General features: G+C 42.7%; 1 protein-coding gene across 1 annotated transcript in view; it reads right to left on the reverse strand.

Annotated features, from left to right (window-relative positions):
• Window positions 1-1,912: 1,912 nt before the first annotated feature.
• LOC309436790 (neural-cadherin-like) overlaps window positions 1,913-27,837 on the reverse strand; it is a gene marked incomplete at its 3' end in the record, with an annotated part of 45,594 nt that continues 19,669 nt past the window's right edge. The window contains exons 14-32 of the mRNA XM_082046273.1: window positions 27,511-27,697; window positions 27,211-27,354; window positions 23,232-23,515; window positions 20,709-22,326; window positions 18,776-18,869; window positions 17,820-18,004; window positions 16,994-17,226; window positions 15,707-15,984; window positions 14,043-14,257; window positions 13,650-13,777; window positions 12,691-12,818; window positions 12,434-12,557; window positions 12,171-12,351; window positions 8,373-8,539; window positions 7,449-7,713; window positions 6,476-6,656; window positions 4,815-5,068; window positions 2,770-2,924; window positions 1,913-2,314 (exon numbers count right to left, since the gene is read on the reverse strand). Of these exons, the coding sequence (XP_081902399.1) occupies window positions 1,913-2,314; window positions 2,770-2,924; window positions 4,815-5,068; window positions 6,476-6,656; window positions 7,449-7,713; window positions 8,373-8,539; window positions 12,171-12,351; window positions 12,434-12,557; window positions 12,691-12,818; window positions 13,650-13,777; window positions 14,043-14,257; window positions 15,707-15,984; window positions 16,994-17,226; window positions 17,820-18,004; window positions 18,776-18,869; window positions 20,709-22,326; window positions 23,232-23,515; window positions 27,211-27,354; window positions 27,511-27,697 (5,223 nt within the window). The remainder of the gene's footprint in view (window positions 2,315-2,769; window positions 2,925-4,814; window positions 5,069-6,475; window positions 6,657-7,448; window positions 7,714-8,372; window positions 8,540-12,170; window positions 12,352-12,433; window positions 12,558-12,690; window positions 12,819-13,649; window positions 13,778-14,042; window positions 14,258-15,706; window positions 15,985-16,993; window positions 17,227-17,819; window positions 18,005-18,775; window positions 18,870-20,708; window positions 22,327-23,231; window positions 23,516-27,210; window positions 27,355-27,510; window positions 27,698-27,837) is intronic.

Consider the following 27,837-nt stretch of genomic DNA (forward strand, 5'->3'; position numbering starts at 1 on the left):
GATGAACAGTGATGACACACTCATTTTTAAAACAATATTTGTAAATTAAAGGAAGTGTCAAGACTTCAATAAAAAGAAGTATGGAATATGGTGTTGTACTGGTAATTAAAAAAGCACTGAGTAGGAAACTACCAAACCTGAGCACTTCAGAGCTGTCAAGCACTGTGTAAACACCTGTAAACATTCACACATCACCCCAGACATTGGGAGCTGCCTCTATTTCAGACACAAAGGGAAAGAACAAGGTGAGGTGAGTGGTCAAGTCACTGTGCCATTTCAGAAGCTCCTGACTCTTTTTTACTCTCAAACCATAGTCCTTTTTTGGGTAGTGGGAGTAGGAAGAGGCAAAGGGGAGCAGGGTAGAAGTTTCCCATGATTTCTCTTTTGAGGATCCCAATTTTCACAATGCCTGTCCTGACTGAGAGAGTTCAGTTCCAACTTTTGCTTCGATTTCTTTCTAGCTTCTCTTCACACCTGCTATCAGCTCTTTTCCAGCTGCAGACTTTGAAGTAAGGCTCTGTGTAGAAAGCAACGTTGGAAATAAAAGCTTACTGAATATAAACTTTACCTAAGTCTTACCCCCACTTTTCAGAGTGTGTCCGGGTTTTGTTAAAAAACAAGTTTCTCTTTTAGTGAATTTGCCTGTCAGCTAAAGCCTTCATATTAGCTGCATTTTCCTGGAGAACCAGATACATGTTTTGGTAAACATAGCAATGGAATGCAAAGTTATTGATAAGCATGGATGGACATCTCAGGAGAGGGGCAACGAGAAGCAGGTGACCAAGAAACTGACCAACTGTGTATAACATTCCATTCACATGAATACTTTATATAAAAGTGGGAGATCACAAGGATCTCGTCTGTTTTGCTTATGGCCGACATTAGGAGAGGACCTTGCTAGTCGTCCCTGTGAACTGAGGCTGAGTGACAGACTGAATCCAGCTCCAGTTGGCTGCAGAGTCCAATCTAGGACTTCAGGTGCCAGCTCTGCAGTTGCTGAGACTTTCAAGATTGGTTTTGTATATTTTGCATTATTTTCTCTATTCCTATTAGTAGCGTTAGTAAAACATTTTTAATTTTTACAACTCTCTTCTCTTTATTCTTCTTTCCCTCCTGATCGCCTGTCCTTAGTGGGAAGGGGGGAGAGGGAAGGGCTGAGGGGGGAAGAGAGGGAGAGGAGGTTAACAATACATCTGCCACGGTTTTATTGTCACCCCTCAATCAAAACCCTTGACAGAGTGTAAAATTGTCACACCAACGAAGTGCCATTCACAGCTAGGATCTTTCCACTGTTTTTGCCTGTTTACAGGTAATTAGAAAAAGGGTCAGATAGAAAAAGTCTTCCACAATTGGGCAGCCTGTAACAGTGAGTGTGGTGGTGTATGTGATGTCAAAGGAAATTACAGTTTAGAAGAATAAGACAAAAGCTGACAAGAAAACAAAAAATGTAAACTGTTTTATATTTAACATTAGTAATAATTATTTCACAGTCTAAAATGAATGCAACTGTAAAAAAAATGCCCTACCTATTGCTACCTACCTGGTAGGAATCATATTAATACTAGAGAGAAAATAATTCAAGTTTTTGTATCCAGGACAAATCTAGTAAGCCACTCTGGTCTACACAAATAAAAAGGAGTATTATAATGCTATTAAATACAAATCCTATCTTCCAAAAAAGAAAATTCTTGCTTTAAAAATCTTTGCACTTCTATTATTAAATAGCTGTTTGTACAGTACATATAAAAAGACTGTTCAGGTTATCACTTCCATGAAAACTGAGTATATCATAGTACTATAACTAAAAACTTGCATCAAGTAAGTTACTTGATGTACCTTATATATAAAAAAGGGCATTTTTAAAAGTAGTGTTCATATGTCATGGCAATGTGTCAAGTTCCTTTAACTCTGGTTATGAATGTTCGTTTGAGACCTCATAGAGTTCTTTAAGCTTGTCAAACTTTGACCCCCACTCTTGGAGGCAATCATAATTTAGATCTTCATTGCCACAAATGGAGTCTAAGGAACTAAGACTCCCCGCTAGAGAACACTGCCCTTCTAAGCAGTAAAAATGAATAGTGTCAGCTGGAAGACTCTGTAGATCATTGTCCGCCTCCCAGATGATTTGAGAAATATATTCCTTGAAGTCTGGGACACTGGTAACAGCAGATGTTGATTGTTTCTCATGTGCATGTTTTGGGAGTGAGTCTCTTTTTGGGCCAGTGGGTGTCCTGGAGTGTGGAACAGCTGCCCTCAAGGAGAAGTGGGGAATGGTATGGAGAGGTTTCTTCAGTTCATCTATATCATAAGCATTCTGGAGAAAAAAGAAAAAAAAAAAAGAAAAAAAGAAGAGAATGTAAATAGCAGAGAGAAACAACACAAAAGGAAACAGGTTCCAAAAAATGTTGTAAAACTCAGTGCAACACAAAACTGGATTCTGTGAGTTTTCAACAAACTGAAGAAAAGAGAGGGTCTAGTTCAGAGGGCTAAGTTCAGGTAATACCAAGTCCCTTTGCGTAATGATAGTCTTGAGTTAAAGCAAGAATGCTGTGTCCAGAGGTGCCCTTTCAAAGGTGGCCACAGATGACCAGTGTCATGAAATGTACAGATTGGGTTGAAGCATAAGGCTCCTCCTCAAGAGTACTTCAGGTAAAAAAAAAAAAAAAAAAAAAGCCAATTGGATAAGGACAATACGTTAAAGAAAAGGTCTGGGAAAGGAAAGTGAAGAAAGGTTGGATTTGCAAAGATTGGACTGAAACTGCATCATACCTGGTCACGTTCTCCACCTCCTTCTTCATTATAATTGAAGACATTTTCTCTAACATCCTCCCAGCTTTCACGCTCTTCAGGAATGTGATAAATTCCTCCTTTCCGAAACCCTGAACTTCCCCACTGACTCCACACCGTGTAGGAGACCAAGAGTGCTAGAAGAAATAGAGACGCATATTTGTTTTATGACAAATGACAAAGTACAACGCATGATCAATAAGTAGTTATATGACTCCTGAGATATCAAATAAACTCTTAATTTGACAACCAAATTCCCAGGTAAGAAATGCATAATTGTTAATATGTAAACAACTTATATTCAGGAATGTAAAGAATAATCACAGTATCACAGTATGTTTGGGATGGGAAGGGACCTCAAAAGATCATCTAGTCCAATCCCCCTGCTGGAGCAGGAACGCCTAGGTGAGGTCACACAGGAACATGTCCAGGCGGGTTTTGAATGTCTCCAGAGAAGGAGACTCCACAACCCCCCTGGGCAGCCTGTTCCAGTGCTCTGTCACCCTTACTGAGAAGAAGTTTCTTCTCAAATTTAAGTGGAACTTCTTGTGTTCCAGCTTGATCCCATTACCCCTTGTCCTATCATCGTTTGCCACTGAGAAGAGCCTGGCTCCATCCTCATGGCACTCACCCTTTATATATTTATAAACATTAATAAGGTCCCCCCTTAGTCTCCTCTTCTCCAAACTAAAGAGACCCAGCTCCCTCAGCCTTTCTTCATAAGGGAGGTGCTCCACTCCCTTAATCATCTTCGTTGCCCTACGCTGGACCCTCTCCAGCAGTTCCCTGTCCTTCTTGAACTGAGGGGCCCAGAACTGGACACAATATTCCAGATGTGGTCTCACCAGGGTGGAGTAGAGGGGAAGGATGACCTCTCTCGATCTACTAACCAACCCCCTTCTAATACACCCCAGGATGCCATTGGCCTTCCTGGCCACAAGGGCACAGTGCTGGCTCATGGTCATCCTGTTGTCCACCAGGACCCCCAGGTCCCTTTCCCCTACACTGCTCTCTAATATGTAATCTCCCAACCTATACTGGAACCTGGGGTTGTTCCTGCCCAGATGCAGGACTCTACACTTGCCCTTGTTAAATTTCATTAGGTTATTCCCCGCCCAACTCTCCAGCCTGTCCAGGTCCCGCTGGATGGCAGCACAGCCCTCCGGCGTGTCAGCCACTCCTCCCAGCTTGGTGTCATCAGCAAACTTGCTGATAGTACACTCAATTCCCTCGTCCAAGTCGTTAATGAATATATTGAATATTGGCCCCAGCACTGACCCCTGAGGCACTCCACTAGATATATTACATTCTAAACTTCATTAAAAGGGTATTTTACTTACCTAAAGGAATCCATTTAAATAGAAGGCATTTTGGCCAATCTCTGGCCTTTCACCAATCCTGAGTAAATAAGATACCCAAAGTAAGTAAAACACTATTTTAATGAAGGTTACAAGTGTAATATAATCATGGAGCCTTTACTATTCTGAGATGTGTATGCGGTTTTTCTTCATCAATATGAGAAACAGCTTTGTGGTGTTATTAACTTTTCAGCCAAAGTGCACCTGAAGCTGGACACACTGTGACCATCTCTTTCTGCCCCACACTTAATGAGGCTTGCCCATTAGTATCATAAATGTTCTAGAGAAAGACTTCTGCCTTTCTAATATGTGAATAGCATGTACTAGTTGTAGGTCCTCCCTATTACACATGTAAGGGCTCAGAGCAAGTGGGAGTTTCAGATGGTGTAGCTGCACACAGATTTGTACACATAGATGGAAAACTCTTATTTAAGGACTGAAAATAAGTTATTCTGAAAGAGAGGTCCTAAATTTGCTTGAACTGTATTCAAAGCAAGTAAATGGTAACTATGTGCTAATGCCTGTCTTTCAGCAACCTCGAATCAACTCCCTACTGGTGATCTCCAGAAAAAGTGAAACACAGATCACAACATCCAAGGGTAAGGCAGACTTGATTCAATGGAGCAAGGTACAAGATTAAAAAGAAAGACAAAAAGTTTGCTATCCTACCTAGGAAGACAAGGAGACACATGCTGATTGCCAGAATAGAGCCAGAGCTGAGTCCAACAGGTCTTCCAGCTTTCACCTGGCTGATTTCACACCATCTTCCCTTGTAACCCTCAGGGCACTGGCAGATTGTCTTGTCTTGGGACTGAGCCACACAGGTACCCCCATTCCTACAGGTCCAGTGTCCACAAGGTGATGAGGTACAGTGTCTGAGCCCTGTAAGGTTGTCCGTCACTTCTACTTTCCCAGCTGGACACCTGAACAACAAAAGCAGAAGATACCTTTTAGGCACACAAAGCACCTGGACTTGTATGTTGTTTTGTGCCATTTGTTACTATGTCCTTGAAGCCAATAATTGAAGTATTTACAAACAAACCACAACTTCACGTTGAGAGTATGAAACAGATGTAAACTCTAACATAGTGAACTAGTAAGCTTATGAAAACATGGAACATACATTCTGCTTTCCCTGTCCAGAAGATATGCAGAAGAGTTTCACTCCTTCCTTAAGAAAGGCATCCATCAGCTTCTGAACAGACTAACCCTTTTCTTACAGACTGTTCAAAACCTCTAGAAGGAAATGGACAGCTGAGATCAATGTGGTTAGCAAGCACTTAGTATAAACTTTGTAATGCTCATTTTGGCCTTTGGGAGACGGACCACATTGACCTCCTTGGAATGACCCATCTTGTCTTTTAGGACTTTAATCTGCAGAGAAAGTGATTTCTCCTGACATGTAATTGGAGAGGCCGTGGAGGAATGCTGTGAGGGGCACAGACCTGCTTTCTGCAAACCAAAGAAGAAACACTAGAGAATAAATGGAAGAGCCTTCATACTGTTCTGAAGAAGCAAGTGTCCCAAGGCACTTAGGACTTACGACTATCTCACAGCTCTTTCAGCAATGAATCACCAGGCATCAGAAGATCAAATTTTGGCTGAATTGAAGGAATTCAAGTGGCATATACTCACAGTCCTGTGTTTAACTGCATTTCTGTTTGTTTGTTTCTGTGTGCTTGTTTTTTGTTTTTGTTTGTTTGTTTTTAGCAGAGATAGCACATTTTGATTTGCATATTTTAATATATTTTTGAAAAATTTCTGTAAAGAGTGTATCTTCTCCAAGGAACTAACTGCATAGGATACCAGCTGATGGGCTTTGGTTCTGGCCCTGGGCAGCTGATTTTAGAATCCAGTTTTGTGACAGTCTAATTTTGAAAGTCTCATTGTTTCATTAAAAGTATGGTTAATTTCACCTTCTTTACAGAAAATACATGTGCATATACATATAGTATATATGCAATATATCTATTTTTACAGATATATACACATAATATAAATATACTACATCAAAATATATAGAATTTTCGCACAGAGGAGCAGAGACCAAAGTTTTTGCAATTCACCTTTTATGAAAGGGAATTTCATTTCCTCACTGGCCTGTGATCTTCTCACCATGGGAAAAAATAGCGGGGTAAATAGGATCCATATCTGACTTGCAGGAAAAGCCAAGTTTGGCCCATGCTGGGAGATGAGATGGAGAGCAGTATTTGCCATTGGGATGGCACTCTCTGGCCAGCAGCACGGGGATTTTCAGTGTTAGAAGCAAGTTGCCTGGGAAAGAAAGAACTTCCCAACCACCCCTGGGTGAAAACAAAAGCTTAAGGTACCGGCATTCGTATTTTCTCCACAGATCAACACAAAGAAAAGGGCTGTAACAGGGCTGGCTGCTGCAGGCACTGGAATGGCATCCCATCGTGACACCTTGCCGCCTCAGAATTAAGCCAAACTCCGTGCTTTTGCCTTCCACGAGAAGCGGCAGACCATTCAGCTGGACATCACGCATACAACCTGCATCAAAGCAGGGGAATATACAGAGAAATACCCTAAGTTAGCAACTTTCCAACCTCAAGCCTCGCTCCCAACACATATACAGGAGACCCTAGAGCGTTGTAGAAAACTTAAAACGTTTTTTAAAAAGATCCTCATAGTGCTTATCGGTTTCGTTTTAGAAGAAGAGCTACAGGACATGTGCCTATGTGCCCTGGCCAACATACAGATCGACAATACTCCTCCAGGACAGCTTGGTTGTACCAATGCAATGATTTAGCATAATTGTGTTATGAACCAGAACAGCTCCACTACATTAATCTACATTTAAAATGTAATCCTAAATGAGGGGCTGAACGAGAAGCAATGGAATGGAAAAACTCTCTTCTGTTGAGCCACAATCTCCAGTTTCAGGATCCCATCCCAGGAAATGGAGAGTGCACCATGAACTGCCTCACAAATCCTTCTCCTCCTACCAGGAGGTGTTGTGTCTGTTCCTGAAACCCTTCAAAGGCAAAAAGGGAGTGAAGATCATGGCATGAATTCCCTGATTGGGGCCTCTGGCATGGGGAAAAAAAAAATCTGAAGTGCTATTTTTTAATATCTACAGGAAATCTCACATCTTCACTAGGACTAGATAAAATGGTAAACAGAGAGTCGAACATTGGCTCTGAATTCCCTAGTAGAGGAGGTGGGATTTCATGGGCAGTCTCCATGGGAATTCTTACCTGGGTTTTAAACTCTACAATACACTCAAAAATGCCATTTCTGGGCTATCATTCCCTCCTTTTAGGAACCCCTCATATCTCTTACCTTGGAAATCGCCCTCTGAACGATCGGGAAGGCGGTTTCCGAGCACGATGCTTGCCCAATCCATTTCAAACCATCTATTTGTACCCAAGACAGAGGTCACTTCTTGATCACCTCCACCACTGTTAACACGCAGGGTAAATTCATTGTTGTAGCGCTCCATGGTCAGAAGAACCCACTGGCCATTGTTTATTCGTAACGTACTCATTCTCAGAGAGTGATTTTTGTCCCCCAAGCTGAAGTTAACACTAAAGAAACCCTCAGTCACCTAGAGGAAGATGATAAAGACCTTTAATAACAGAAATGCACTTTTAAATGTTTTTACACAGTCTTGCCTCAAGAAATGGATGCAAGTTTTAAAATGAAAGTGGCACTCTTGTTTTTAAGTGCTTTATTCCCAGATAAAAATTACCACAAGAAAACTACAGGTCTGGGAATTATCAACTCTTTTCTTTACAGGCTGCTCTTTTAACTCAGATGAACCTTTTTATCAATTTCCTTATTGATGTCTACCTCTAAGTCTTCCCACCTGTCCCTCATGTTAAAATTGGAATAATTAGCCTCTGTCTAGCTAGTATAATCCAAACAGCTTTTTTCAACAACAAAAATGTAGAGACAAGTTTTATAGCCAGAGACAGATAAAAGCAAAGGGGAAAGGCAGGCATGACAAAAATTCTTCCCCATTCATGTGTATCACATGCACTTATCTGTACTTTTTGCAGAGAAACTACTAGAATCTATGTTATGAAAAGCTAATACTGAGAAGGATAACACAAATGAGAGTAGTTACCCTCATGTGTAAAATGCTTGCTTTTTATTACTTTAAAGAATAGGCGTCCTTAATTGAAAACTGCAGCCTTTTCTCTTACTGAGGTATTCTGTGACGAATTAAGAGCACTGAAACAGAATGGCTTTTGTGCGGCTCACCTCCAGTCGGATGTACCCATTCCCATCTGCTGAGGCCAAGCTGAGCAGGGTGCTGTGGGAGATGCGGGTTCGCACCATCAGCTGGATCCGAGTGCTGTGACTGCCGAGGATGCTTCTTGGCTCATAATGGATCCAACTGTCCCTTCCAAAAGCCCATTCTGGAAGAACTAAGCAAAACACAAAAAATTCAAAGTGCAAATCTCGCAAAAAACTGCTCACTCAGATCTCTACTGCTTGAGAATTAACCAGTTCTGAATGTCAGCATTTTACTTCTTAAGAAGCTTTCACAATGCAATAAAGCATCATGGAAAGCACACCCCCACTGCCAAGGGAATTAAGAGACAAAGAACAAATCAAGGATACAAGATTTAGGCAGGAAAGGGACAATTAGATAACATCTCTAACATTATGCATGTCACAAGGTATATGTTCTACCCAATCACTCCTACACTGAGCCAAATAGCTTCTTTATTTTTCCAAAGATCTGAAACATTACTTCCAATAAAGTAATTGGTACCAATCTGAAGACAAAAAAAAAAAAAAAAAAAGAAGATAATCTAATGTTTCTTTCAGTAGCTTAGTCCTGTGGTTAGTAAACCTCACTCTTAGAAAATACACACTTTATTTCCTGTTTCAGTCGGCAGGAGAGAAAGCCTTGGAGCAGGCACAGAGTCAAAAGTCATAATATGTAATATTTTTTTTAATTACAAGGAGACATTAAATCAGTGTTTATTATCTTGACTAGGGAAAATGCACTGAAATTAATTCTTTCACCAGCAGCCTGTGGAATCCATCTGAGAGTCATCCAGCAGAGACCTGCGCTGCACTTTTGTGGGAATCAAAGCCCATTAAACCTCCCAGATTCTGGTGTTTTTATGCAGCAAGCACCCATTTCAGTCTCACTACCTGACAGCAATCCTAGTTCTGCTTGTTCTGGACACAGCTTAGTTGAAAAGATGAAGTTTCTTTTTACCAAATAAAGACATAGTCCAAGTTAGTAACTGGGCAGGAGTAATGCTGGGTCACCAACAGCTAATCTGAGGTCAGTATCATGCAAGTAGAAATCCAGAAAGGGCCAAGCTGATGCTGGGGCACTTCATCCAGTTCCCAGGGCATAGAATAGGTTAGGCTGGTCATCTAGTCCAACCCCACTGCAATGAGCAGGAACATCTTCAACTAGATCAGGGTGCTCAGAGCCCCATCCAACCTGACCTTGAATGTCTCCAGGTATGGGGCATCTGCCACATCTCTGGGCAACCTGTGCCAGTGTTCTACCATTCTCATTGTAAAAAAATATCTTCCTCATATCTAGTCTGTTTGTCCTGTTGCAACAGGTTCTGCTAAAAAGTCTGTCCCCATCTTTCTACAGGCCCCTTTTAAGTGCAGAAAGGCCACAATAAGGTTTCCCTGAAGCCTTCTGTTCTCCAGGCTGAACAATCCCAACTCTCTCAGCCTGTCCTCATAGGAGAGCTGTTCCAGCACTCTGATGATATTTGTGGCCTCCTCTGGACCCTCTCCAGCAGGTCTGTGTCTTTCCTGTACTGAGGGCTCCAGAGCTGCATGCAGAACTCCAGGTGGGGTCTGACCAGAGCAGAGGGGCAGAATCACCTCCCTCGAACTGCTGGTCACGCTCCTTTTGATGCAGCCCAGGATGCAGTTGGCTTTCTGGGCTGCAAGCACATACTGCCGGCTCATGTCCAATCTTTCATCCACCAGTCCCCCCTGAGTCCTTCTTGGCTGGACTGCTCTCAATTCCTCATCCTCCAGCCTGTATTAATGCTGGGGGTTGCCCTGACCCAGGTGCAGGACCTTGCACTTGGCCTTGCTGAACCTCATGAAGTTCACATGGGCCCACTTCTTGAGCTTGTCCAGGTCCCTCTGGATGGCATCCTGTCCCTCTGGTATGTTAACTCCAGCTTGATATATCAAATTATCAAGAGATTTAATTTCCATGTTCTCTTTTCCTCTCACTATTTCTCCTCTCTCTTTTCTTTCTTAAAGCGTATTTTCTTTGCTCCTCTAACATATTCCCCTCATATTATTCTTCCTAGCTCACTGTTCTCTCTCATTTACTATCTCTGCAGCTACAGGGTCTAGCTGATGAGTAGGGGTGGATTTTCTTGGGACACTACAGTGACTCCTGTCCCCTGCTGTCTGCTCCTTTGCTGCAAGTATGGCTCAGCCATTCATAAAGCATCAGCTAAACACCAGCATTTGGCAGCCCAGTATACTAGAAGAAGCTGGAACCAATTGAAGTTTTACAGTTACATCAGGATATGACTAATGGATTTCAAGTAATTACTTTCTGAGCACTTGGTTTGTCCCACAGTGGTGAGGGGTGGGAGCCAATACAGCAGCTGGGCTTGTGAACCAGCATCCCAAGAAAATGCAAAACAGAATAAGATATAAATCTAGACAGATGTTTAGAAACCAGTATCATCTGTCTGCAAAACATTAATACAAATAACTGAACTGTATGAACCATTTCCGTAGTCATTATAAACACTTTAAACAGTGAAGGCTCCAGGCCTAGAGCACGCCAGTTACAATTCCAGTCCTCACCCCATTGGACAGACATAGCTTCCTCTGAGTAAAATGCTGTCACATTTTTTAAGCTTTGTGTGGTGGATGGAGAAAGGGAGAGGAGGTCTGGCTGCCTGCATAGGGTATTATTGTTCTCTATACAAGAAGGAAAAGTGAGCACATTGAGCTGAAAGGGTACGTGTAATACACCACCAGTCCTGTCTGTTAACCACAACACACTGATTCAATGCCAGCTTGCATGTGCTCCTTCCCAGCTTATTGCTGCTGCTCATCCTCACCTGTAGCTCATCCACACCAAATTGTCTTCCAACACTACATGAAGCCCCCCAAGTTATGGGGCACTGGTGCTTATTACAAACTGTTATGATTAACCCTATTGACCTAGGGGGAGAAGGCAGACACAGGGCAGGTGAAGTCCCAGTAAACACCTGTAACTCACTTCTGATTTCTGCTTCAGAGTGATGGCTGCTGAAAGTATTAAGATAGGGAAGACAGAGCCAACTTTGAGTGTGTGTCCTCTGTCCCCTGAACATGGCTGTGGTCTACTAGGAGTTAAATAATTTATTTCCTATTTTTTTTCACTTTCTTACAACATCTCTGATGTTTTCATTATCACCTTTGCATGCTTTTGTTCTCTGATACATACTTCATGCTGCTTTTGTGCAAGATAGCACATTTGCTGGAGCCAGCCTCATATCATGTCCTCACATGAACCCGCTGCTGTGGTCTAGGGGCATTGCACAACCTTCAATTCATTCCAGCGACAAAGGCAAATGCTCATTTTATAGAAAGAAAACTGGACCTGAGGACATGAGGGTTGTGTCCCCAGGTTTTGCAGAGAGAACATACCAAGCTGGCAACCTAATCACTCTCACAACTACTGCAAGGTGGACAAATAGCACCCTGTTCATTAAACTACATGTTGTGATCATTATGATCAGAGGAAGAAAGCGTAAAGCAGAATGTTTCATCTTTCATCACTGTGAAATAAGAAGCTGTGATGAAAACGACAAAGCAACCCATCTGACCACTCGTCTCCCCTGTAAAGTAAAGCAGGTCTCAACAAGACCCTCATCTGTGACATTATCTTTATTCAACAAGAGTTAGAAAGATCTTTACATTGCTGCTGATCTAAATAATTCCCAGAGTACAGCACAGCCCTATTAGGCTATTCAGTTCAATGTTGTGCCAAATTTAAAGCAATATGCTTGATGCTGTTCCCGCAGATCCTCACCATCAATTTCTCCCCAGTACCTTTTTCACACGCAGGTCCAGCATATCCTGGGGAACAGTCACAGTGAAAAAAATCCCAGCCACCAACACACTTGCCATGGATGCCACAGGAGGCCATCCCACCCCTCTGACACATTTCATCCGTAAGGACACAGCCAGGAGCACTGTTCAAGAACTCTGCCGGGTGCTCTAAATCATAGACCTGGAAAAGGACAAAGAGAAGCAACACATCAGGTGTCTACAGTGAACAGCAGTAAATTAAAGACTGGTCTTAGTAGCCCTACCTTACTGTCAACAACAACATTGCGGATGCAGCCAACAAAACCTCTGAAGCGCCTTTGTGAATCGTGGTAAGGGAAAGTTGTCTTAACTCCACCCAGCTGCAGGGGCCAGTGGCCACTGAAGAGCCTGCCCATGTTGAAGGGAAGGGAGGGAGAGAGAAAATTGGCAACTTGGTTCATTTTTTCCCCCTTTTTCCTTAACTCTTGAGTAATTATATTTCCAGTTCTTGGGGTTTTTTGTCTGTTTGTTTGTTTTTTACCTTTGAGATTCTGCAGTCTCTCCCGAGGCTTCACAGGCAGATAGATCCACTTGGGAGATCTTCTTAATGACACTGTCATTGCCTCTAACTGAGACATTTATGCAGTGGTCAAGAATCAGCTTCACTTTCTAGAGAAAGGCATTATTTAAAACAATTGCGTCCAGAGACATTGCATACATTTAAGCTACGCATTTTCTTTCACTTAGCAGAAGAGGGAATAGTAACTAGCAATTACATTACAGGAAACTTTATTAAAATAATAAAACACTTCCACATAATCTGGAAGGTTATTGTACACGGTTTATAACTAAGGAGCTACACAAAAGATCTGACTCCACCATGACTATGCCAAGTCACTGACACGGTAGAGGGAAGATGGGATTTTCTCGGAGTTCTCTGCCAAATCAGAACCCAAAGAGACAATCTAGCAAAGGAGACAGTCTGCCAGGCTCTCCATCCCAGATCCTGACATGCCCCCCAGCTTGTCTTATGGGGGAGAGGAAAGGGGAGCCTAGCAGATGCCTTCACCAGTGCTATATCAGCAAGGTATTCCTGCTACACAAAAGCATATCTATCTCCTTTGTGCTGCAAATCTATACTCACTTGGTGGGGCAGGATTTCCTGCTCAGAGAAATTAAGGATATTTTACTCCATCAGTCCAGGAAGCATTTAGCCCCTGCGTTATCACATCTGTGTAGTCTAAGCAATAGAGAGGATCATAAAACACAGAAGATAGCAGGGCCAGTTTCAAAATAGGGTTGGACTTTTCCAGGCCTTTTTCTGCTTCACTGCTTCAAGACTAAAGGGACACCTGAGCTGACAAATTTCAATTCCTGCTGTTGCAGAGATGGTGAAAGACTGATTGATAAAAGAGCTCTACAGAAGAGAGAAAGGATTTGGAAGGGATAACTAGGTACCCAAAATAGTGCTTCCACAAGACTGTCTATATTTACACTTGCCTTTCCATCATTTATAATTTTAATATTGTGCCAGCGGCGATCTGCAACATTAACTTTTTGTGACAGCTGCAGGAAAAGCTCACCAGACCTGTGGCTCACAGTCAGCGATGGGACACCACCGGAGAGCTCTGCAAAGAAAAGTCTATTACACTTGATACTCATGAACCATGTTCCCACACAAACCCAGTTGAAATGACTGTTACAGTTAGATTTTACTTGGAGGAGTTCTTTAGCTAGTTCAAAACAATCCAGGGGCATGCTGGCAAATTGTTCTGCATTCTCCTTATTCTCCAAAATAGACTTTTTGAACCTTTTACAAAAACCTGTCAACTAGTACTTTCAACAAGTAGAATCTTACAAATACAAAGAATAAATACTCTTTAAGGTGCTCACCTAATGCTAAGAAATCTTCCCGTTCTCCAGGCTGCCCTCGTGCCACTGGCCCGTGGTACAGCAGAAGGCCATCAGCGACTTCGGTGATAAACTCTAAGGAGATGCGGCTCTCAAAGCAGGGCTTAAGAGGAGGGAACCAGGCATAACCGTGGCCTCTGAAGCTGCGTTTTGTCTGCTGGCAGTCTGGTCCATGGAAATTTGCAGAACATTTGCATCTATTAAAAACAAAAAAACCACCACCACCACCAACAAAAAAACGGCTAAAATCCACCATCCAAGCATAAGTCATGAAGGGCTCTACCCACAGCAGGACTCTTCACTTTAAACACAGGGGCCCATGTTGACTGGCCCAAGCACTAACAAAACTCTTGTCACAATATGTTCCCTATTGACTTGTTTGTACAAACACAATTTAGCTTTAGTTCTAAATCATATTATGTCTATGAAAGAATAATTCTGTGAACAAATGACAGAGACATAATATACAAAGCATCTGAAAACCTCTAATCTCTTCAGCAAAAAAAAGAAACCTACTTTGCACTAGGCTTAGTTATCAGCTTATTTAAAGACTTTATAGCACTGTCAAGGAAAGTGAAGAAAGGGTGTGGGAAGGTAATATCACCCAGAAAAAGTGAGAAAGGCAATGATAGTCACAGGTCTTAATAACTTCACTCTTATTGCAAGCTACTTACTGGTTTGTTTCTTTTAAACTAGCAAAAATAGATGCTTGGAGTTCTTTCCTTAATACTCTGGGGATTCTATAGAAAGGATTAATCACAGCATGACAATATCAAAAACTTTAAGGGGGAAACCAGAGGGGCAACAGAAATGGACAGGAGGACAGGGAGGGAGACAAACTGGCTCCCTATTTCTTAGTTTCTACTTCCCACGGGTTGCTTGTACGTAATGAGAGCAGAACAACAGGGGTGGGTTGTAGAAAAAGATCACTCACAAAAACACTGAAAACGGAGCAGAAGAAGTCTCAGAGTTGAGAACATGACAGAGCACTATCAAGGGGTTTCTGGGCAGCGAAATTTCCATGGTTCATTACCTCTGAGCAGCAGTGTCAGGCTCAGATCTTTACCACGACCACGGCTTCTGCATCTTCAGTCTGAGTCCTATCACCCCTGTCAAGGGTTCTCAGAAGAGGCTGGCTAGTTGTTTCTGCTTTCCTACATTGGGATGACCATTTTTAAGCAAACACGCTTAAGGCTTGCTTCTGGAAGGGGACTAGGCCCATTTGGAGCTGGTGTAGTCCCATTATTTTTTTGATCTTCATACTACTTTGCCTTTGAGATGTCATTTTTTGAGAAAACATGAAGCAAGGAATGTGGGGAAGAGGTTATTAAGTGACAAAAACGACATGATTTGTGTGTTTAACAACAATAAGGTAGGCTGCACAAAACAAGAACATTCTGCAGGATAACATTAAAGGAACCAGTGCAGTTTGCAAACTTCCCAAGGTTTTACCGGAGACTATGACGAACCTAAATACCTACCTGAAAACAGATGTTTGTTTGCAAGACCTGTACATAAATTATAACAAAACTCAGATCTGCCACAGTGAGAAGACATGTAATGACACCTCCCCAAGCATCCATTCCCCCTCCTTACAGACTGAGCTAGAAGCATTTTGCTTGCACACCAGACAAAGCTTTACCTACCTGTAGCCCAAATCAGTATCCACACATGTTCCACCATTGAGACAAGGATTAGTCTGGTATGAGGAGCAGGAGAGATGAGGATTCTCCCGAGCTGCACAGCCACACAGGGCCTGACTCAGGACTGTCACAGACACCAGTGAAACGCTTCCAGCTGTGGTTATTGTTGGCATATGATTCTGCTCATGCTTGCTGATGCATCCACTGCTGTGAGTGCAGTTTGCAGTCACACATTCATCAATGCCAATCTGGGTGATATTTATATCCAAGATGTTTTCCAGCTGTGGAGAACAATTAGTTGCATTCATCTGCCTTTCTCACCGAGAGGAAGCTCACAACGACAGCCATGAAATGATCAAGTCTTATTTATTCTCAAAACTGTGCAACTTCCTTCCAACATCTACCTCACTCCATCCAGCCAAAGGCAGTTCAGCCTGGTATCTATCTATTAAGGCCAAAGACTTGGTAAAAGTCAATTATAGGATGACTAGGCACTTATAGGACAAAAATATCATATTAATCATAAGCTGAGTGGATAAATTTGAATCACTGATGGTTCTGATGGATTATTTACATAGCATCTGAGCTGTATTTTTAATTTAGACTTCTGTCTTAAAAATACTGGGAAGGGTGGAGAGGCATTGAGCAATGAAGAAATACATTTTTGGGCAAGAGTGATTTGGTACTGCAGCACTGATTCTAAACATAACTCTTATTTCAGGCACCGAGTACCAACAGACGCATTTCCAACAGAGTGAGTTGTAACTCTTATTGATACTCTTCTTTTGCAAGAGGCACAGAAACTTTACTAAATTGTCAATTCACATTTCCAATCTGGTTTTCCACCAGAGAGTGGTTATTTTAGTGCCTCGCCCTCTTAACTCAGAAAGATGGAAGTTTTGACTGGTTTTGAGTTTCAGCTACAGAACATTTCTGTGTAGTAGACTATAAATTGAAACATTAAGACACTATGTAGAAATGCAACTCCCAAACACATCCTTTATACAGTTTTACAGTTTTTAATAGGAAAAACATGTTTCTATTCCTAAAAGCTATTTGTGTTTGAATGACTTAATATGTATTTATGGGCTGGCTTTTAAAACATTCATATTTGAAACTTTTAGTGTAAGTGCTAAAGGACTGTTTGACTTCACTGATTAAAACTATCCATTTTTCTTACACATTACTCCCTTAGTAATTCTAAGTATACACATTCACTAGGCAATGGATATTATCTGAACAGACACAATGAGAAGATGCTGTGGTTTCATATGTAGTACAGATACTTACCCACCCTCTGGAGGCTGCTACATTGCCATTAAGTTTTTCTGCTTTATAATAGGGTGGACCATAAACTGCAAACCAAACATCAGTTCCTTGGGTTTGACTTGGGCTATTTAACACACTGAAAATGTGAACATTTTCCAGTTGGACTGATATAATTTGTGAAAGCAGCTTCTTCAACTGGTAGTATTTACTCTGTTTTTCAGAGGTTTGGGATATGAACTCCTCTGGAGTGATACCTGTAATACAAGTTAAAAACCTGACGAACACATATCTTGCAACTGTTGTAGCAATAAAAGAAAGGAGCACCACAGAATAAATATTAAGACTGCAGAAAATGCACTCATCTGTAAATTCAGGAGTATTTTCATTTTTAGGCTCTGAAATTTTCCACACTGGCTGCTGCTTAGGATTTGTGTTCTGAAGCTTTCTGCCTCTAAATATTTATTTTTTTAAAAATTCTTTTAAATCAGAAACATGTTTAAGATTTTACTTTTCTACAAAGAATGAAATGATGTGATGAATTTCAGGCAGACACTAGTTCATTTTTTTTTTTCTTAAATATAAATCAGTCTTTTGTTAAAAAGTTGGTACAGAAAACTTTTGTCTTTGTTTTCTGCATCAGACAAGCATTTCTTGCTATGTTTTTTCTCCATAGCTGCACCTCTACATGCAGTGTTAGAGGACCATGCAAACAAAGATGCATTTTCAAACTCTTACCTAGAAAACTAGTATCATCCCTGGTCTAAGAGAATTCTAAGTAACACAGCAGTAACATTAAAGAGGTAGATTTCATTGTTATGATGCTAAGGTACTTCATCCCATTGCTTACCTTTTATTCGTATAGAACCAGCATTATGGAGGGCATCATCTTTGATTTCCTTCACTATAACCTTTATGGTTGAGACAACGTCTGGCCAGACTCCATCAATGACTCTAACTTTTATGTTGTATGTTCCTGGTGGGGTTCCTTCTTTCATAGTCAGCAAACCTGAGGTATCATTAAGGATAAAGTACCTGTAATAAGATTTAAGCCAAGGAACAAACTATGAGAAGTTCAAAAGCTAAGTAGTGATTATCATCACTGATGGTTTTTATGATCCACTTTATTTTGGAAAAGCTATCAAAGAGAGCAGATATGCTCCCTCATGAAGGGACAGGGCAGAACAGAACTTTTTTACATCGTTTTCTGTTGGCTTCTAATGACTCTTCACCAGTATATCAAGGCTTCTTCCTGCTTCGAAGTTATATGAACTGTGTACTAAGACTCATGTTACTATAGCTATAACTTTGGAAATAGTGCAAACTCCTAGTTGAGAGTGACACCTCTGTCACAACCTCTGAATAGCACATGTACATCTCAACCCCAGTCACAACCCAGACACTTTGGTGCGAACACATCCAATACAAATAAGGTCTTAAAACCAGTGGGTGACACAGAAACACCAGCTCTCCAGGAGCTTGGGTGAAGGATGATGGAAGTTAGCGGGTATTTTTTTCTGCGCTGGCTCACTGATACTGATTATGGGTACAACTGTGAACAGGAATTTTGAATGGTGTTCTAGCCCATCAGACAACAGGAAGCAGACACATTTGCTGTGCAGCATTATTTACTGCGGCCTCACACTCAGAGGAGCTTTTGGAGAGCTGCATGCAAGTGTCTAACCAACAAAATGCTTTTGCACACTTGTTTTCAAAAAAAGGCAGTTTAAATACTTTTTGTGGTTTTGTGTGTGTGGGCAAGTTTTCCATACATTTCACCCAACTCCCATTTTTCTCCCCAAATACCTTGATGTTTTCCCTTCAAATTGGTAGATTTTGCGATCCCAGTCATCATCATCAGGGGCGCTGACCTGGCCCAGTACAGTCATGGGGAGAATACCTAAAGCAACATAGCATGTAAGTGGTGCAGTGGGATCTCTCAAACATACACTAACAGGTTGGCCATTCAAGTTTTACTGATTTGTCTTAAGTCTAAAACCTCTACAAAAACAGTTGTGATGATTGCCTAGAGAAGACGTGCATCAGTTTCCAAATACCACATCATGTCCTGCATATTTGCTATGTGGCCACATAGATTCAATTCATCAGGTGGCTGCAATTAAAAGCAGTCAAGAAGGAAAAAAGACAAGCCACCGCTGAGGAAAGATCCAAGAGATATTCAGAAACAACATCAGAATTGCTCATTTTCACTATTTCGGCTGCAGTATCCAACAAACTTACAGAGTGGTTTAGACAGGGATTGGGGTCTGGCAGGATAAACAACAAACTGCTGACTGGGCTATAAAGGGCAAAAACCAATAGCAATTTGGAGGAAATCACAGCAAGATAGAGAGGATGTCCAAAACAGAGTAACCAGGCTTATTTTGAGTAGATGGCGATACTTTGTGGGGAGATGAAAAGCAGCATGTGTTCTGCTGGTTTTGTCTCCTCTCAGCAAGGTTCACAAATTAGGGTTTTTTTTGTTTTGTTTTATAAAAACTATCTCTGAAGCAAAGATCCACAGGTATCTGCATTCATATATATAGTAAGTAAAGAATCAAGGATACAAAAAGAAGAGAGGAAAAATGTAGGACTTCACCTTGTGAAAGGGAACAGCACAAACCCTGACAACTGAGGGACTACATGCAAAAAGGAGATAAAAGTATACCTCTCCTGCAACTGCGGCAACATTCATTGGATATTTTGCAGGAGACAGTGTACAGGTTGCCCTGATGTTTGACTCGCACATTATATGAATATAACACACACCACGATAGTAGTCTTCTGATTCTGTCTCTCCCTAATATTTTAAATAACCAAAGATCTGAAGACTTGATTTGTTCCTCCCAGAAACTGACAGTACAGATGAGTTTAACCTTTAAAGAGGCAACTAAAAGGGAACTAAAGCTTAATGAAAATATTTGGTACTTAGGCTACAAGCAGAGCCTCTTTGCAAACAGCAGTCAGACTTGGTTTCAACTTTACAATAAGCTGAAATTGAGAGTGGGCACACAACAGGCAGAACAACATTTCAGTACAAATAAATGGTCAACAGCATCTACATAGAAGCGGTTCATAGTGTGCCCACAATAGACAACCTATTTAACACGTGTCAAACCATAGGATACACAGCAGAGTAGAAGAGGAAGGAATGTCCTGAGCCTATGTGTGCAAACGTCTAAAAATCTTCTTACCTGTGTGATTTATTTTGTTGTTGGGCTTATTATGTGGGGACCCTGGATCACAAGAGAACTGCTACCTAATTGCCAAAGCGAGAAGGGAAAGGTGGCTTCTCTTGCACTGCCTGCAGCCAACATTCATAGAAAATTCCCCCGTAACAGCATTTGTCAGCTGAAGGCTTATATGAATGTCTCAGGCAGTTTACACATTAATTCAGCTTAAGTTAATTGTTAATTTTTTTCCCCCTGGAAAGTTAATCCTGCTTGAAAACTGCATCTGAAAACAAGACCATTACTCAAGTTTGCCAGAAACATGCATAGAATACCAGCCAGCTTTGCTCTTCCTTCAAGGCTGGCTCAGTTTCTTCCACAAATCAAGCGGCCTGGAATTCTGTGCCCCACACACCTACTGCTCTCTGGTGGGGCTTAAGCAAACTTCAGCAGAACCTCTACTAAGATCTTAGCCTATGTGGAACAGGACAGAGTCCTTTTGTGAATCTCGCTGCTGCTCCTTTGATCTTACTGTTACAATTGGAAGCAAGCATCAGGGAGTGATTTACCATCATAGCTGTAAATGAGACATTCCATGTAGCCAGCAGAATGCGGATGGTCATTTTGGTCCCCGATATTCACGGTCAGCGTGTTGGTGGAGCTCATTGGTGGGATCCCGCTGTCCGTGATCAGGATGGGCAAGTAGAACACTTTGTGCTCTTCCCTGTCAAAGGTACGCAGTGCTGTGAGCAAAGCACTTCCATTCTGGAAGTCCTGCAAGTTGAAGTTAGTCAGACTATCAAAATCACCAAGAAGGTGAAAGGAGAAAGGTGCACCATTAGCAGCAGTGTCTCGGTCCTTAGCGTACAGCAACGTAGAGGTCTCATTCATTTGGACAACCTGTGGAGAAGCTGTGTTTTCCCAGACCACTGGGTTATAATGAGCCTCAAACTCTGGCCCATTGTCATTTATGTCCTGCAGAGACACTAAAACAGTGGCACTGCCAGTCAGAGGGGGCTGTCCCATATCAGTGGCAATGACAATGAGCTGGTACTGTGTCACTGTCTCATGATCCAGCAGTCCTGCAACTACCACCCACCCATCACTAGCCACAGAGAACTGGCCACCTGGGTCAGACTTGTTTAGCAGGTGGAAAGAAAACCTTCCATTCAGACCAGAATCCAAATCAACAGCAGAAACCTGAACAACTTTGGTGCCAACTGGTGCATCTTCTACCAGTGCAGCCACTTCGTAGGACTGGGGGTAGAAGACGGGAGCATGGTCATTGGAGTCCTCCACATAGATTACGCAGTGAGTGATGCTGAAGAAATCCATGTCCTCTGCTTTTACAGTCAAATTGAACACCCTCTCATGGGGTTTCTCAAAGTCAATCCGCTTTCGTAGCCGGATAAACCCACAGTTGTTGACTTCATCTGTCTCTATGGAGAACTTGCGGTCGTTGTCCCCATCAAGGATGCTGAACGTCACCATGGCATTTTCTCCCTCATCTCTGTCCACAACAGACACCACTGCCACCTCTGTGTTAATACTTGCATTCTCAGAGACAAACGCTGTATAGATCCTTTGCAGGAAGATTGGGGCATGGTCATTTACATCAGTCACCAAAATAGTGGCAGTGCCTGTCCCAGTTAGCCCTCCTCCATCTCTGGCCTCAACCACTACCAGATACTTGTCCTCCTTCTCCCGATCCAGGGACCCGAGCACTGTATAGATGGTGCCGCTAACAGAGTCGATTGAGAACAAGTTCAGATTAATTTCATTTTGGACATTCTGAATGATACTGTATGTTAGTACAGCATTCGTACCAGCCTTTGGGTCATCGAGGTCCACTGCTGTCATTTCGATGACAGAAGTGTCTGCCGGAGAATCCTCAGCAATGTGGCCCATGAAACAGCCATCGAGCACACAGAGGAAAAGGGGTGCATTGTCATTCACATCCCTCACTTCTATGATCACATCTGCAAAGCCAGTCAGTCCCTCTCCGCTCTCATCCGTTGCAAGAACAAGAAAGCGCCATGTTGATCGCTTCTCACGGTCTAGCCTTTTATTTGCGCTGATCTCACCTGTGTTCTCATTGATGCTGAATTCACTGCTGGCCCCCTGTCCGTGCAGTGAATAGTTAATGGCATTTTGATCAGCCGCTTGGTCAGGGTCTGTTGCAGAAACCTGGAACAAGCCACAGCAGGTAAGTGTTTATGTAAAAGAAAAGGGGAAATCACTATTCTTTTATTGATGGCAGTTGGTATTGTGGAGACTAAATAAATAGCATGCATTTTAACAGCAAACATCTGTTGTTTTGAGTGACTCAGGTCAAGTACTCTTTCCATAAAGATCATGCACAGCCTAGAGAAACAAAAAGATCATGTTTAGACAGACCAATATATTCTGCTTCACAGTGTAGAGGAAATAACTACAGGAAGAACCATGTAGAAGTTTTAACAGATCTGCTGAGCAAATGTTTTTTAAGAAACTCTTCAGAGCTGGAATACAAAGGCAAATAAGGGCTGTTCTTCTCTGAGTACACAGAAGGCTGAGAGAGCGGGGTGGCCTTGTATCCCAGCTGACTATCAGCTCAGGCCAGGGAGAACTCCCGGCTCCTGATCTGCACCCAGGGATTGTTTGGGAGATTGCATGTTGGGTCAGCCCAGCAGCACCCATGCCAGGGACTGCTCTCACAACAGAATGAAGATGACTGAGTTCCAGAGTCAAAGAACAACCCTTAGTAATGTTTGTTTGGTAGTATAAACGCAGCCAAAGTGTTTGCGACTTAAATGCATGAGGTACACATGCCAACCACGCTATGTTTATACAGTTACACAAAGCATGCTAACTCTGCTTTGTAAAGGAAAGCCATCACATTTTTCAACATTTATGCTGGTCAAGGGAGCAAGTCCATCACAGAAATTCAAAGAGGCCCTCTTTATCATCTTTTTTACAGAAAGTTGCTAGCTAAATGCTAATACCAGGGCTCACCCATCCTGACAGAACTATCTCTTTGGATTAGTAGGAATGGAAGGGATTGGGCTGAACAAAAAGTCAGGTTTTACCCTGCTTTGTGCAAACTACTTTACCTTTAGTACAAGTACAGGCAGATCTGTGAGCTCCTCCAAGACACTACCCTGATACTCATTCTGCATGAAGACTGGTGCTTCGTCATTCTTATTGATGACATTGATGATGATAAGAGTGTGGTTTTCCCATTTTCCGTCAGAAGCTACAAGCCGAAGCTCATAACGTTGTTCTTGTTCATAATCCAGAGGCTGAGTGATGAAGACAGTTCCAACCTCAGGTTCCACATCAAAAACTCCTTTCAGATTTCCTGATGTGATCTGATACCTTAGTTTGGCATTTGCACCTAGAAGAGAAAGCAAATGACCACTGCCTGTCCTCTTTCTGAATGCTCAATGCAGCCATGCATATCAGACAAGTATCCAAGAGAAACCTTATTTGCTCAGACTGATAAAGTGTGTGGGGGGGGATAAAACACAGACAGAGCCACAAACAACATGATCCATGTATGTAATTTGAAGGGGTTGTGTAGGGTAGTAGGGAGTTAGGTCTGCATTTGTATTCACAAACATAATTCTCAGTCACAGACAAGCACGTGTTTATTGATAATGAAGGAATTATGTGCCTCTAATTTATCGTACATTCATTTGCCAATAATAAAAACATAACACACTATTAAAATACTAGAAGCTATTTTTTCTTAATGTTTCCTAAACCTCCCATTTAAAATGCCAACGTTTCTTGATTGTTGTTTTTTTTTAACCACTGGATGGTGCTAAAATGTAACAGAAGTCCTCTTTTTGTGCAAGAATTCATCTCTAGAAGAACATTTCACCTGCATAAGAGCTGTTGTTTGACTGTTGCAAAACATTTAGGAATTAAAAAAAAAGTTTGGTGCTTCATGTTTACTTATTTGAAAAGGAAAAAAAAAACCATGACATTGCATTCCAGGACAAAAAGTCGTTTCCCAAATAAAATAGGTGATAGCTAGGAGTAGAAAGAATATTGAGCATTTTAAGTTGTGAGTCATCCGCGGATGAGGAGACTAGAGCAACATGGATAGCAAGAAACTGAAAAGGCTGTGCTCGGAAGGGCTTTTCTGCCTGTCTTTCAGCATCATTTCCTGGCTGCTTTTGCCAAATCCTCTCAAGTACAGCAGCTGAGTTTAAAAGACCTCTTCTCCATCATGGGCACCAAGAGGCACTGGCATTAGAGCATGGCCACTGAAAGGAATGGTCAACTCCCACCTGCTCTCAGCAACATGCTCCTCTGGTGCTCATTTGGACTCTGTCACCACTCACCAGCTTGCCTTCCTTTCTACCAATGAGTTTGTTTTCCTCCAGCAAGTTGAGCTGGACCAACTCAAGAAAGGAGCAAAAAGGCCTCAGCAGAAGCAAAGCTGAGGACTGACTGGTGCATGCTGTTGGACTGGCTCAGCACGTCTGGCCTCACCACACCATAGGAAAAGTTTCACACCATCAGAGCTGAGGTAACACTGTGAGTCACAAAAGGTCTAGCTTTCCCCTTTTTTGGCCTGCCTTATTCTTGCCTTCTCCCTGACTTCACTTCTGGCCATGTCATACCACATTTTCTACTGTTCGACAAATTATTCCACAAGCAGATTCAACTCCTTAATTTAAGAAAAAGCACACAGGTTTGATTTCCTTGCAATAGCAATAAATAAAACTGGCTCACAGGCAGCTCTGTAAAGCACAGGAGTCAGCACTTGCTCAGGACTGAGTTTTTGTGTTACCTCTAGTGAAGTTACAGCAGGGTTGTGATTCCAGGTGATTTCATTCTGCCCCAAAGAGATTGCCAGCTAGCTTAAGCTTTGCACTGCCACGTGCCCAGTAATTGTCTCCTCACTGCTTCTTCCACACTCAGGATCAGAGCATCCCCACACGTAGGAAGTCAAGGAAGGGAGCCAGGAGGCCTAGGTGGTTGAATAGGGATCTGTTGGGTATGCTCAAGCAGAAGAGGAGAGTTTACAGGTCATGGAAGCAGGGGCTAGCCACTTGGGAGGAATATAAGGCTGCTGCTAGAGGATGTAGGAAGGCAGCTGGGATAGCCAAGGCCTCCTTAGAATTACAGCTGGCGAGAGGGGTCAAGGACAGCAAAAAGAACTTTTTCAAATACATAGCAGATAAAACTAATACCAGAGGCAATGTAGGCCCACTGATGAATGGGGTGGGTGCCCTGGTGGCAGAAGATACAGAGAAGGCAGAATTACTGAATGCCTTCTTTGTCTCTGTCTACTCTGCCGGAGGCTGTCCTGGGGAGTCCTGTACCCCTGAGACCCCGGATGAAGCCAGGTCAATGGAGGAGTTGGCTTTAGTCGATGAGGACTGGGTTAGGGAGCAATTAAATAGTCTGGACATCCATAAATCCATGGGTCCAGATGGGATGCATCCGCGGGTGCTGAGGGAGCTGGCTGAAGTCATTGCTGGACCGCTCTCCATCATCTTTGCCAAGTCTTGGGAAATGGGAGAGGTGCCCGAGGATTGGAGGAAAGCAAATGTCACTCCAGTCTTCAAAAAGGGCAAGAAGGAGGACCCGGGTAATTATAGACCGGTCAGCCTCACCTCTGTCCCTGGGAAAGTAATGGAACAGCTTGTCCTTGGTGCCATCTCAAGGCATATCAAGGATAAGAGGGTTATTAGGGGCAGTCAGCATGGCTTTACCAAGGGTAGGTCATGCTTGACCAACCTCATAGCCTTTTATGAGAATGTAACAAGGTGGATGGATGATGGCAGAGCAGTGGATGTGGTCTACCTTGACTTCAGTAAAGCCTTTGACACAGTCTCCCACAGCATCCTCACAGCTAAGTTGAGGAGGTGTGGTCTAGACAATAGAGTAGTGAGGTGGGTTGCAAACTGGCTTAGGGAGAGAAGCCAGAGAGTGGTAGTCAATGGTGCGGAGTCTAGTTGGAGGCCAGTATCTAGTGGAGTGCCTCAGGGGTCAGTGCTGGGGCCAATATTATTCAATATATTCATTAACGACTTGGACGAGGGAATTGAGTGTACTATCAGCAAGTTTGCTGATGACACCAAGCTGGGAGGAGTGGCTGACACGCCGGAGGGCTGTGCTGCCATCCAGCGGGACCTGGACAGGCTGGAGAGTTAGGCGGGGAATAACCTAATGAAATTTAACAAGGGCAAGTGTAGAGTCCTGCATCTGGGCAGGAACAACCCCAGGTTCCAGTATAGGTTGGGAGATTACATATTAGAGAGCAGTGTAGGGGAAAGGGACCTGGGGGTCCTGGTGGACAACAGGATGACCATGAGCCAGCACTGTGCCCTTGTGGCCAGGAAGGCCAATGGCATCCTGGGGTGTATTAGAAGGGGGGTGGTTAGTAGATCGAGAGAGGTCCTCCTTCCCCTCTACTCCACCCTGGTGAGACCACATCTGGAATATTGTGTCCAGTTCTGGGCCCCTCAGTTCAAGAAGGACAGGGAACTGCTGGAGAGGGTCCAGCGTAGGGCAACGAAGATGATTAAGGGAGTGGAGCACCTCCCTTATGAAGAAAGGCTGTGGGAGCTGGGTCTCTTTAGTTTGGAGAAGAGGAGACTAAGGGGGGACCTTATTAATGTTTATAAATATATAAAGGGTGAGTGCCATGGGGATGAAGCCAGGCTCTTCTCGGTGGCAAACAATGATAGGACAAGGGGTAATGGGATCAAGCTGGAACACAAGAGGTTCCACTTAAATTTGAGAAGAAACTTCTTCTCAGTGAGGGTGACAGAACACTGGAACAGGCTGCCCAGGGAAGTTGTGGAGTCTCCTTCTCTGGAGACATTCAAAACCCGCCTGGACATGTTCCTGTGTGACCTCACCTAGGTGTTCCTGCTCCAGCAGGGGGATTGGACTAGATGATCTTTTGAGGTCCCTTCCAATCCCAAACATACTGTGATACTGTGATACTGTGAAATGCTTAATCATTTCTTGAATGCAAAGATTTGTTTGCCATGAAGGAAGTAGTCCTATACACAATACAGAGTAATACTAAGAAGAATTAAAGATGTGCAGGGCAGGCTTACTCACCTTCATCTTCATCATGTGCTGTTGCTGTCACAACAGGACTCCCAACATCCCTGTCCTCATCTATGCTGACCTCATACACTGACCGAGGAAATGCCGGAGCATTGTCATTCACATCACTGACAAAAATCCTTACGTAGGCTGTGTCTAAGGAGATGCAAGAGGAACATGCAGACTAGAAATGGCAGAGGTAGAACACCTTGTTCAATTCCAGACAGCTCCCATTCCCCTCAATTCCAGAAAAGTTAAGGAACCCAACCTCTATTATCTTTTACCCAGTATATAATTCCTCATTTGTTTTACCTGTGTTGGGATGCCCATGAACACCAGGTCTAGCAGATTCTGAAGAGTCCTGAGACTGAACTTCAATCAAGTAAGAGGCTCTTTTCTCTCTGTCAAAAGATGCATGGGTGGAAATAATTCCTGTCTCAGGCTCAATAGTGAAGAACTGGTAATCCTCACTTGCATCTTTCAATATTAAGTAGTGAACCTAAAAATGAAATAGTTAAGAGAGGGTGTGTTTTCCACTTCCATTTGTATGTTCAAATGCTGTGAGCTCCCCCTTCCCTAGTAGCCTCCTGGGGCTGTCAGCAAACTAGCAAGACTCTAAGGAAAGACAGTTCATCTTGA

This window comes from Streptopelia decaocto (assembly GCF_964273445.1).
Source record: "Streptopelia decaocto genome assembly, chromosome: 2".
NCBI lineage: Eukaryota > Metazoa > Chordata > Aves > Columbiformes > Columbidae > Streptopelia > Streptopelia decaocto.